The 12,001-nt window shown below is 51.3% G+C and overlaps 5 protein-coding genes across 5 annotated transcripts; 2 read left to right on the forward strand and 3 right to left on the reverse strand.

The window, feature by feature from the left end:
* The first annotated feature begins 192 nt into the window (after positions 1-192).
* PV10_01216 (uncharacterized protein) lies at positions 193-1,200 on the forward strand. The gene has a single exon (XM_016365390.1). The coding sequence runs from the start codon at positions 323-325 to the stop codon at positions 974-976; it is 654 nt and encodes a 217-aa protein (XP_016229039.1). The 5' UTR covers positions 193-322; the 3' UTR covers positions 977-1,200.
* PV10_01217 (signal peptidase I) lies at positions 1,134-2,800 on the reverse strand. Its single transcript, XM_016365391.1, has one exon. It carries the CDS (start codon positions 2,657-2,659, stop codon positions 1,286-1,288), a length of 1,374 nt encoding a protein of 457 aa, XP_016229040.1. The 5' UTR covers positions 2,660-2,800; the 3' UTR covers positions 1,134-1,285.
* A 146-nt stretch (positions 2,801-2,946) lies between these two features.
* Positions 2,947-5,651, reverse strand: PV10_01218 (uncharacterized protein). Its single transcript, XM_016365392.1, has one exon. It carries the CDS (start codon positions 5,523-5,525, stop codon positions 3,033-3,035), a length of 2,493 nt encoding a protein of 830 aa, XP_016229041.1. The 5' UTR covers positions 5,526-5,651; the 3' UTR covers positions 2,947-3,032.
* Positions 5,652-5,889: 238 nt separating this feature from the next.
* PV10_01219 (uncharacterized protein) lies at positions 5,890-7,016 on the forward strand. Its single transcript, XM_016365393.1, has one exon. The coding sequence runs from the start codon at positions 6,022-6,024 to the stop codon at positions 6,796-6,798; it is 777 nt and encodes a 258-aa protein (XP_016229042.1). The 5' UTR covers positions 5,890-6,021; the 3' UTR covers positions 6,799-7,016.
* Positions 7,017-9,101: 2,085 nt separating this feature from the next.
* PV10_01220 (uncharacterized protein) lies at positions 9,102-10,274 on the reverse strand (the record flags this gene model as incomplete). Its single annotated transcript, XM_016365394.1, has 1 exon — positions 9,102-10,274. One exon carries the CDS (start codon positions 10,272-10,274, stop codon positions 9,102-9,104), a length of 1,173 nt encoding a protein of 390 aa, XP_016229043.1.
* Between the last annotated feature and the right edge of the window lie 1,727 nt (positions 10,275-12,001).

Consider the following 12,001-nt stretch of genomic DNA (forward strand, 5'->3'; position numbering starts at 1 on the left):
GGGACGGTGGCACCTTCCGAAGAAAACGGCGATCAGACAAATGTGGCAGGAGATGACGTCGATGGGCGAAGCTGCCCCCCAGAAAAAATGGCAAGAACGACCCCCTGTGTTGATAGGCCGTCTTATTTGGGCAACTCTGCCGACACGTGCTCCCCTATTCACCGCCCGCCAGAATCGCCATAAACGGATCAAGTGCGGGCAGCCGACACTGACACCGTATCCTGCACAGAAGACGGTGAGCACTCTCACACAATCTTGAACCTCAACTTTGCTCATTTCTAGAATTCTCAAGTCTTTGTGTGATCTCTCCGAGCCCGCCAACATGTCTTCGTCCCAAATACCAGCCGGCAAGACCTGGTTCGACACCCTCAAAGTGCATTTCTCCGATGTGCCCATTGGCGCCGACCAGGGGATTTCCACTTCCGAGTTTATCGACGCCTCAGAAGCCACAACAACCCTCTTTGACCTTCTCGGCTCTGTGGCCTTTACCCCCGTCAAGAATGACATGCTGGGCAACGTGGGAAAAGTTCGGGATCGACTGAAGGCAGCCCCCGCCGAATCTACAACCTTGCAATCATTGGTAAAGGCCGAACTTGCGTCCAAATCACACAAGGCCACTGAGGGGCTGTTGTGGTTAGTCAGAGGTCTTGACTTCACTGCTCAAGCCCTCCGAGCCGACATCACTGCCAACGAGGGAATCTCCGTCACGGAGCAAAAGCCGAAGAAGGAGCTGGCAGATGGGTTCCGAACGAGCTACAAGAACACCCTGGCTCCTCACCACAGTTTCCTCGTCAAGCCAGTCTTTAGCGCTGCCATGAGTGCAACTCCATACCGAAAAGACTTTTACGCCAAGGTGGCCGGAGAGGGAACCAGTCCAGAGGTGGTTAAGGAGCAGTTGGAGAAATGGGTGTCTGCATTGGAAGAGCGGGTCAGCATCCTCAAGACCTTCCTCGCAAGCAAGGAGGCCAAATGGTAGAGTTGGGACAGAGACATCGACATCACCATCACCATCACCTTGGGCAGGGCTACAATGCTGGTAGGTCATAAAAGAAATGGGACATGTCTGCTACAGACCACAGGAAACAGATAAGCGGCGTCACATAGGGTCGAGCATGGCTATATTCCGAATCCCAGCACAGACAATGACGATATTATGAAGATATAGTATATTTCCCGTCGTGTCTAGGAAGTGCTCTCGGTTCATCATGAGTGTGACGAGTGCCACTTTACAGAGCCATCCACAGTCCAGGGTCAAGGGTCAAGGCATGAGGCGTGGTGTCCATCCCTACTTTGATTTCTCGACCTTTTCGAGATATGCCCGTAATCTCTGTTGGGCAACCTCCTCTTCGACCGCCACTGGTCCCTGACGAGGAAGAAGACTCCGTGACCCATTGCGATTGAGCCCGACCTTTTCAAAAGCCGAGCCCAATTCCTCCTCAATCCCCGCCGCAATCTGTCTGACCTTGTCATCCTCGATATCCATATTCATAGCCGCCTCTTGGTATAGACTGCGCAGTTTCGCCAACATGCCGGGATCTCTCATCGAAGTCGGCAGAACATCCCGCTTCATTCTGAGAGTATTCAACTCTCGTTCCGCCGTCCCATCCACCCATCCTTGATTCAAAGCCTGTTGGTCCGGATTGATTTGTGCATCGCGCACGGCGTTCTCATATACCCTACCGTCTCTTTTGGCCGGATACATTTCGTTTGTTTCGGTGTCAGGCTTTAATACCCTCCAGCCATCTTTACTCTTGACAATCTTGACGAATCCATCCACCAGGTTCTGACTGATTGGTCCGTACCAATTGCTGTCGAAACTCTTTTTCCTGACGCCGACATCGCCTTCGACCCAGATGTGGTTGTATGGGACGACGATTCCTGTTTTCTTTTTGGAGTCTTTGTCATCGGTGGGATTGTGGTTGTTGTTGTCATCATCCCCATCCTCACCATCAATCGCCGTATATCCTTTCAACGGTATCACCACATCACCTGGTACACCAACGACTCGTTTAATGGCTCTTGTACCCGTTACTGGTTGAGTGTAGACCACGATATCGCCTCGTTTGATCTCCCATCGCGACAACTTAGGCCGCAATAGGTAATTCCCAAACATCAATCTCTGCACGATCACCGTATCCGTATCCATGTTTCCATGTGGCGTATTTGTATCGTATTCCGGGTTTAGAGTCGGCGTCATAGACCCGCCTTGGACATATTCAACACTGACGGGGAATTCGGTATAGAGGAGAAGTAAAGGCGGGACATAGACGAGGAGCCGGTACAACCATCGTCGGGCAGTGGGAGAGAGGTATGCGTCGAGGAAGCGTTCCTTGGGGATTTCGGGGTATTCATGAGTATATTCTGACAGTCTTGACCGTGCTATTGATTCATTGCCGACGTTTTGCTCCGAGAAGAGGGTATTCCAAGATTCGGGTTTGGTATCGCGTGGCTTGGTGAAAGTGAGCTTGCGTTTTCGTAGTTTGACGGGTGGTCGAGAGCTGGCGGGACTGGCGTATCGGCGGATCAACGGTATGAAGTGGGATGAGAGTGTGTGAGGACGGGGAAGAGAGGAGAGAAGGAGTCGGCATAACAGAGCACCTCTTGATCTTGGAGGCATGGTTATGGTGTGATGTAGAAGAAGCTGGGATTTCGACTGCATCAAAGGCCTGATGCTTCAGGCTGGAATGCCGAGGTGACCTCGAGTGAGGTTTGCGCTTCAAGAGCGAGAGGTACAAGCGCCAGTTGTCATAATGAGACCATTGCCAGGCTGCGTGAGGAGATCAGCGTTGGTAGTTCTCAAGAATTAAAGATGGTGAAGTCGGAGCGGACGAAGTGCAGGACGGACCAATCGCCCAGTCGCCGCTTTAAGCTGGACAACCGACATTTTACATATTGACCGGCTTCAATCCAAATCATACAATTCATCAGGTCAGTTCCTGGATACCTTATATATCATACATCATGTATTCATCTATGTCCTATTTCCCTTCTAATGACATCTATTCTCTGTTATTAATTGCTTGATCTTAGCATCACTTCCAAGCGCCCGTGAACCCGTCGCCGTGCTCTCTTAATGTGTGCTTCCACGTCTTTTGAAGCCTTCGGCTCTCTTTCTCCTCCCTCTCCTTCTTCTTTCTTTCGTAAACTGCCCTTATGGTTCTCTTGGTGATGTCTGCCCCTTCTTCAAAATTTGTCTTTGCCAGTTCCACCACCTTGTCGATTTGTTCCGGTGTATAAATGAAATTCCACGTCGACAGATAGTCGGTCTTATCTGGATCAACCCCTTCGACTTTGGGATTAGGAAGAAGAGGGAAATAAATCACGGCGATGCCAGCTTCGGGCTTCGTAAGTGCAAATGTCGAGTCGGAGGTATCATCCCACGCCAGTAATTTTGACGGCGGTGGTTCTTGATCGCTGGAACGCTCTTCCTTGGTTCCCACCCATACATTGCACGATCCAAGCTCTGTGGTCGGGGCATCTGGGGCAGATCCCGTGGTTGGGCTTTCGGGAACCTTTTCCCCGGTCTCGGGCGATGTCTGGTGCGAAGATGCTCGAGTCGGTGCCTGATCTGCATGAGGTTCATCTTCCTGATCCTTTTGCTGTCGACTGGCTTCTCTAGCTTCGGCTAATTTCCCAGCTGCTTCTTGAGGAGTTGACACTTGTGCTTCTTCCAATGCCATAGCATTCTCTTGTGGCTTGGACGAGGATTTTGGCCACCCTGCGCCCATCGGCCAGCCTTTGATGCCACGTTGTTTGGCGTACCCGTCGACCACTGACAGCCAATTCTCTTTTTGTATGTCAGCAGAGGCATCAAAGGCGATCAAGACGTCGACGTCTCTTCCAGGCCGCAACAGCGGGTAGATGGGCAAGTTATTGCTCATTCCCGCGTCCATCAGTTGAAGATGATCCGTTTTGAAGACCGAGTCCGGGCACGTCGAAGGAAGCTGACCTTCCATGCCATAGACGAAATTGGGGATAGTTGCAGGATCGATGGGGTGAATCTTGACTAAGTCCTCATTCTTTTCTTCCATAAGCTCATTGATGCCGGCAAATCCCACCATGCCGATCAACGCGGGTTTAATTTCTTTGTAGTAATGAGACAGCGTTGCACAAAATGCCGAACCCCAAATTCCGAGGAGCAGGCTCTGTCGTAGCTCTGGAAGAGCTACACCAGTCTCCATGACTTGGTTTCGGCCTCCTTTGAAAGGACGGCCTAGGGCCCAGGTGGGAATTCCAGCGCCAAACTCCTCACACCACACTTCCCACGGGTGCATTTCGATCCATTGGAACCAGGCTTCTTTCCTCGCTTTGTCCTTGATCTTTTGCTTCACGTACAGGCTATCCTTGGCCTCCTCCATTTCTTCCGCGTCGATCGGGATTTCATGTCGCACAGCGGTGTAGATGGGCATAGGATGTGCGCCATCTTCAAGGTACGCCCGTTGATTGGACAACTTAAGATCCTCGTCCCTAACGTCAAGGTCACCGTTGGGGACCAACAGTCTTGCCGCCAAGAGACCGCTGTAGACGTCGACCAGACCGAAGTCAGCCCCAGGATCACCTTTGAGCTTTTCAATAAAGCCACTGAGAAGGAATTTGTTGGTTGGAGCACTAGTAACCAGTTTCAAGGCAGCTGGGGGAAAGGCGATATGTGTGCCAATTCTCGACTTGAGGTGCTTGATCATTTGTGCGTGATTCTGTTTGCCGAGGGAGGAGAAGTACAATGTCTGGAGCCAACAACTGCCACTGACTCCAGCGGTGTATGTGACACAGTCGAAAAGACCAGCTTCCTGTGCTGACAAGTAGCTGCTAGTTCCTGCCACCAGAGCTCTGAGACCGCCTCCACTGCCGCACATGGCTATTGTAGGAACATCGTCTGGGTTGACATCTTTTTCGTCCAAGTCGAGATATTTTGCCAAAGCCTTGGTAGCATGAGTCTTTCTCTTGCGTCGAAACTCGAGCTCATCCCTGCCGAGAGTGTCTCCCACTCGGACTCTGGCATCCCACAAGATTTCTGGATTGATTGTAGGATCATGTGCCTCTTGCCAAACATCATCTGCCAATGTTCCGGGTTCCATGGAGAGCTCAAAGCGCAGCTTTTCGATACCATCAGGGAGTAGCCATGCCCAACTCGGCACCACAAAGTCGGTAATTTTGTCTCCGATATTTGTCCACTCTATCCTCGAAATGCCCTCACGAACATTGTTGAAGTTTCTCGAGAACAAAGCCCATGCATTTGCATCATCGTCTTCAAACGTGGGAGCGTAGGTATCGGCGTCATTGGCCCTATCGATGATCTTCGCGTCGCCCCGTTTGGTGGCAGACTTGGGATCCTCATGTTCAAAGTGCCGCTGCACCCGTTGCGAATAGGATGCTAGGGCGGAATCTTGAGGGAGGGAATTGGTGTAAGGGCTATCAAGTCGCGTTTTGGCCGGCCGTCTGCATGACGTGTGGATGCCAGCGCATGCGGCGGCTGCTAAGGCAGTGTACCTAAGTTGGGAGGAAGCAAGCAGCCGGGCAACACCCATGGCGCCACGTGAGCGAAAAGGACACAACCAGTGTCAGCAGAAATCAGAGGCCATGCCAACTATAGAGGTATGGGGAAGAGGGATGTCGTGACGGATCGAAGCCAGGCTGTTGTCTGCGTGTTTGAGTCGACATGATAGACAAAATGTGGCGTATGGGCGTGTGGTGGTGGGAGAGCTTTAACTTTTGTTGACTCAAGATTCCGATGATGACGTCCAATGACGCACCGACCTAACATCCAATGAAAAGGCTCTGATCTTGCCGAGGGACGCAAGGCTGAAGCCAATGGGTACACAAGGCTGAACCACTCATTCATCGACATCTCGCAGCTTCTCCCGCCATCCAACATCAACCTTCCAGCCTCATCTCATTTCATTCTTTGTTGTTCGTGTTGTCAACACCACCGCCACCACCACCACCACCAAACTCCTGCACTCGTCTCACGCTACTTCTTGCAACCCATCAAACCCCAATCATGGCATCCTCTACAAGTAGCTCATGAGTTTCTTCCGCGAAACCCGACATTCTCACCATACTTACGGCCGCCCTCGTACCCGCAACCGCTCACCTTCCACTGTCTCTGCATACCCCTCCCTCACAGCAATCGGTTCCTTGTTTTCTAGGACTGCAAGGACCAAGAAATTGGGTTACAGCGCCGTGTCCGACATTGATTCCACCCGTCGATCGATTATGTCGTTTTCAGAAGTTGGTGGCCGCAAGGCCGCTGGTTCATCGAGTGGAAAAACTGCGCTTAAGCGATTGACACGCGAACTACAAACACTTGCACAATCGCCACCCGAGTCAGCACTACACCTAGGCCCATCAGATGAGTCGGACTTGTTCCACTGGGAAGCAGTGCTCAAGGGCCCTCGCGACGTCGCCTCACCGTACCATGGCGGTCTGTGGCTGCTCGACATCACCGTCCCACCGAACTATCCAAACGCTCCTCCCAAGATCAAATTCGTCACCCCCATCTGCCATCCCAACGTCCACTTCTCCACGGGCGAAATCTGTCTGACTCTCTTGTCCGGTAAAGACTGGACCGCCGCCTACAATCTCGGCACCACCATCTCCGCCATACAGCAGCTGCTAAGTGACCCAGGCAACGACAGTCCCCTGAATGTCGACATTGCCAATTTGTACCGTGAACATGATGACATTGCCGCAGAGGGTTTGATCAGGTTCTGGACCGGTGAGAAGAGGTGGGCTGGTGAGGGCAAGGCTGGCTTCATTAGTGAAAAGTTCAAGGGCAGTGGAGGGAAACTGGGTGAGTGATGACATCAAGCAACGCAGGGTTCATGTAGTTTGACATAAAATACTACAATTCTCCGTTTACCACTCCACAATCAAATGTTCCGTCTGTCTGTCGGTGACGGCCACGTGGTATCCATTCTCACCCGATAACAAAAGCAGTGACCCCTCCCCATGTTTCGCTTTCGGTCTTTCTGGGCGGTTTGACATAAAATCGTAGAGCACACAACAGTGGTCAGACACCGATATTGAACGAGTATTAATGGTAAGGTCCTATGACACGATCGGAAGATCTAGAGGCATCCTCAGTCGGTGGAAGGAATATCCAGAAGCCCTTGGCCAGACAGAGCCTAGACGACGATCCAGAAACGTCATCCTCATCGATCTCGATCTGATCCTCAGGTGACAAAGATGGGAAAAAAGAAATGACAATTGATCACGTTAACGATGGGCAAAGTCCCAAGAATTTGAATCATCGTCTTGCAAACAAACACGACGATTGATGCCTGGCGTGACGGGTTGGAAGATCAGTGGAGATGTCAGGGTCCAGATGGCCGACGACGGCATGAACTCTCACAATCCACTGTTGAAGTACTCCGTATGTACGTACTATACTGGAGCCCGTCGATCGATCCATCCATCGTCGTTGCCACCGCAACGAAGGACTCCAGATCTGCAGGACCGAGATTCTAGAAAATGGAGTTGGGGAAGTGGCGACGAGGCTCTCAAGAGGGTTGTTCCATTGTCAGATCTCTTGCTTCAAGGCTTCAACCAATCTTTGCAATCTCTTCCTCGGAGAAGCGTAAATCCCAAATGTCCCAAACGACCAGGGTACCAGGGTGAGGGATGAAATCTTAGACATCGGACAGTCATCCCCAAGTCTAGACACCCTCCGACTTCCCAGGCCAACCAAGTAAACCAAACCCCGGTTGGATGTGCAGGGTATACCAAGAGACCAGCACGGTATTGACTGACATTGATTGGACACAGCCAAGTTCACCACCCAGCATTGAAGACCCGCGTATTGGGACGTGGGCAGTTGGAAATGGAGCACCCACACCCTACTATACTCCGTAGTACGCATGTCACTCATGTCGTGCATATCATTGTGTAAAAGTATGGATGTCTGAGCCGGGCACGGACCCTCGGTTGCGGCGTCGCCTAAGACTCAAATCAATAGCTGAAGACGCACGGACATGACGGACATGACAGAGGTGGCTGTCGGATGTGGGAACTCAACACTAGCGGGTGGTTCGAACATCTGGCCCGTGTTGTCCTGACCATTCAAACCTTGAGAAGTTCAAGAACGTGTCAACGGTCCGAAGAAAACTTTACTCCGTACGTTCGAGTTATTCCTCCGAATACGAATAGCAAGGCTGAAGGAGAAAACGTGTGTGTTTCCGACAACCCGGGAAGCGATGTCGGTGGCGTTCAAGCTAGAAGGGTCGTTTAGGGAGATGTTGTTAGTTTCCCCATAGTGATAGAACGTTGCGTTGGGACTTGTCTTTTGTCAGTAGTATGTATGAGTAGTAGTAGTACGGTAGCAGATGTCATTGACGGATTCGGTTCGGATGGAGATTGCCCATGAGACTGATTGCTTGATGACTTGGGCACGGCCGAAAGATTGGGAGGTTGAAGTGGTAGGAGGAGGCCTTGGCGAGATGGGTATTTGCCATGTCAGACATGGATTTAACTATTCCCCTGAGTGGTGGGGAATGCAATTACCACCGTCTGACTGGAAGGCTGTCCAGTTCAGGAGTAATGACCGAAAGGAGTGCACTTACCAAGGGGGTCCACCGTCACGTGTGGATATTGTTGGCTTCCAAGGTTCTTCCTCGATTTTATGTGTACGGAGTGCGAATACCTAACACTGGAACCGTATGGGGATAATGGATCCTCAACGCCAATCTAACCCATAATTATAGCAATAATACTAGTTTTGGGAACTCGAGAGCGTCCTTTTGTACCGTGCCACTTTGTTAGTCACAGGTTCCAAAGTCCACTTTGTACAATTGGAGAGTAAAATCATCTGCAAATCGTTCTGGTGTCATGATTCTATTGTTACACTGTAACAAGACCCAGTAATAATGTGGGTACCTATTAGATGACTTATAGCAATTACTATGTGAAAAACTCCAAACCCGGGATTGAATGCCTGTATCCCTACGCCATATGCGCCCTGTGCTTCATCAAATACTCGTACCGCTTTTGGAGAATGCCCCACTGGTCAGTCAACCCGAAATGTCCTCTGGTCTCGAACCACTCGAGTACCAATGCACCGGTTTGCGCCATGGTACCCTAAATGACCCATTCCAATCCCCGACGCCCTAGTCGTAAGACCAGACCATCTCTGCAGGTAACCGGTTGAGGACCTCCCAGTCCACTCCGTGTTGCCGGGAGCAGATGGCCACCACGTCAAAGTCGGCGGCAATCTCCTCAGTGGTGAAATCATCAGCCTCGAGCTTCTCCATCCAGGGAAGCGCCGTGGCCTGCACAAGAGGGTCGTAGTATGCAAGTCGGTCGCACTGGAGACGCGAGAGCTCCTTAGAGAAGTCGATGCCAGGCGAATGTGACAGCACTGATTGTCCGGGCTTGAAGCCCATGCCGATCACCAAAACACGTGGAGCCATGTTTGTTGACGCCAGAGTAGTTGACACGCATGTCTCATATAACTCTTGTGCAAGCTTGATCGGTCGGTTTCTCATGAGGATTGTAGACTTCTCCAACACTGGTAGCGATGGGCATGTCGCGAACAGATATGATGGGTTCACGGGAATGCAGTGTCCGCCAACGCCCATTCCTGGTCGGAATGCTTGGAAGCCATATGGCTTTGTGGCTGCGGCATCAATGACTTCGTTGGGATCCATGCCTAGTGTTCTGCAGGCATCGCTGATCTCGTTGACATAGGCAATGTTGATCATTCGATAGCAGTTCTCAAACAACTTGGTCATCTCGGCCACTTCGGGCTTCGAGACGGGAACAACGTTGTGGAAGACAGTTGAGTATAGCTGGGTGATGACCTCCAGTGATTCTGCGGTAAGGCCGGAAATAACCTTGGGGATGTCGTGAGCAGCTGGGAATGTTCGTCCAGGGTCAACTCGCTCTGGAGACATGCCACAGTGGAACAAGTTGCCAGTGGCAGCGAACAGTTGCCGCGTTGTCCCAACTGAGACGCTGCTCTCAATGACGATGGTGCTGCCAGGCTTAGCATGTCGAAAGACAGTCGACAATGCTGACTTGAGATGGGAGAAATCCACAGAGTGATCGGCTTTGAGAAGAGTGGGAACTGAAATCAGGAAATGCTGGGCCTGATCAAGCATAGCCTCATCACACGTGAGAATGATCTGCTTGTTGTCGGCATACGAGGTTCTCAGTTCTTGTATACGTCTCTCTGAGATATCGAAACCAATGGTAGGGTGGACGGCGCTGAACTCTCGAAGGAGGGATTCACCCACGAATCCAACTCCAACGACGCAGACCGATCCAGTTTGGCTCGACATGACGATGGTCGAACTAGTCTTTGACGTTTCAACAACAAAAGTCGAATGGAAAGGGTCTGAATGAAAGTCTTGTTTAAGGTCAGGGGTACTGAATGAGGAGTGGTGCTTGTTGATCTCTGTCGATCCCGAAGGTTTCCAGAAGTCATCACAGGATTATATATCACTCCGAACAAGATGAGACTCCTGAGCGAAATACCGCTCTGCCCCGAGAATAGTCGGATGGAAAACCTTTCAACATTCTAGACGCCGTGGAAAACTCGTGCTCGCAAGACTATTTCTCAATTGGGTGGTTTATTGAAATCGTCCCGAACCCGAAAGACCCAAGGCGGTCGCTATTCTTTGGGCCAGACTCCAAGAGCCCACGAGGGGAGAGGTCTGGCTCATGGAAATTCTCTTGCCGTGGTGAGCTATCGAAATCGAAGACAGGCACATATTGCCAATATCGACGTCTGCCCCGGGATCCACCGAATTGTGTATCGGACGAGTATAAGTCTACACTTGCCCGAAAGGAAAGACTCTGGCCGGATGTCTGGGCCGAGATCCTGGAACCAAGTAGAGAAGATGGGTATTCTTCTGTGAGAGCAAGGGTGAGGAACAGTGCTTGATTGGCCAGCGACATCATTATGCCGCGTGAGCCCAAGACCCCAGGTACCTCTAGAGAGTGGTGGACTGATATCAGTGTTCCCACAACCTCGTGCTACCCATGAACCTCGAGCCATGACTTTGCCATGGCTTTGTTCCAATAAGTGTCCTTCTGGGTTAAAATGGCCAATGGACCCAAGACCCCATGTACTGCACGAGCCACTACGGCTGTTTGTCATTACACGAACAGTGCACGAGCGTTCCTAAGAGCCGCCGCACCCGACGCACGGACGCTCGCGAGTCGTATTGAAGGATAGTGCAATATTCAGTAGTTCGGTTATACCAATCTTCGCGGTACGAATGTAGGCGGGTTTTTCGGTGCCTGATGACTTCTACCTGTATACTGTCAGTAGTTTCGCACGCATTGTCATGCGATCAACAATTGTTAGAAGGGGTAGAATGTCTTTCACGGTCACCGTCTCGACTATAGAAATATGAACTGTGCACCAACTGTACCTGTCAGAGGACTTGGCATTGGCTCCACGAGGAGTCTCCAATGGGAATCAATGTGCCCTTCGCTCACCCAACTCTGCGCGGCGGAGAATAGATGGGGATATTCATGGACATTGCGTTGTGCCCGTCCCTCAATGATCAGTCCTCGATAAGAGGTTATCACCGTTATTGCGGGATATGACCGACCACGGCCGGAAAGTGGTCCCGGAAAGTGGTCTTTGGTCTGCATTGGACTTTCGCAATGCTCCGCTGCCGGTGGAAAGGTCCCGAATGATCGAACACGAGAAAGAGCGACTCACACCGTCGCTCGAAGGTCTGTGCCCTGGAACTCCATGTGGTGCCAATATTCTCATGCGACATGGATCGATCAATACTTTTGGAGTAGTCTCACCGTATTAGGTATAGCAGGACGGTTCGCCAGCATCTTCTCACCCCTTTGGGAACTCTCAGAGACGATCGCAACTCGATACGGCCAGCATGATGGTGACTGATCCAAGGATAGACACAGGCCTAGATCATAACCCGAGTTTCGAAATGTTGATCGAAAACGTGGTACCAGAGTCCGTGACCATGGGCTAGAAGCCCATGGAGTTTGCTGACAACTCGTGACGGTGGTCTGACATCTCACTGGA

Source organism: Exophiala mesophila (assembly GCF_000836275.1).
Source record: "Exophiala mesophila strain CBS 40295 unplaced genomic scaffold supercont1.1, whole genome shotgun sequence".
Classification (NCBI taxonomy): Eukaryota; Fungi; Ascomycota; class Eurotiomycetes; order Chaetothyriales; family Herpotrichiellaceae; genus Exophiala; species Exophiala mesophila.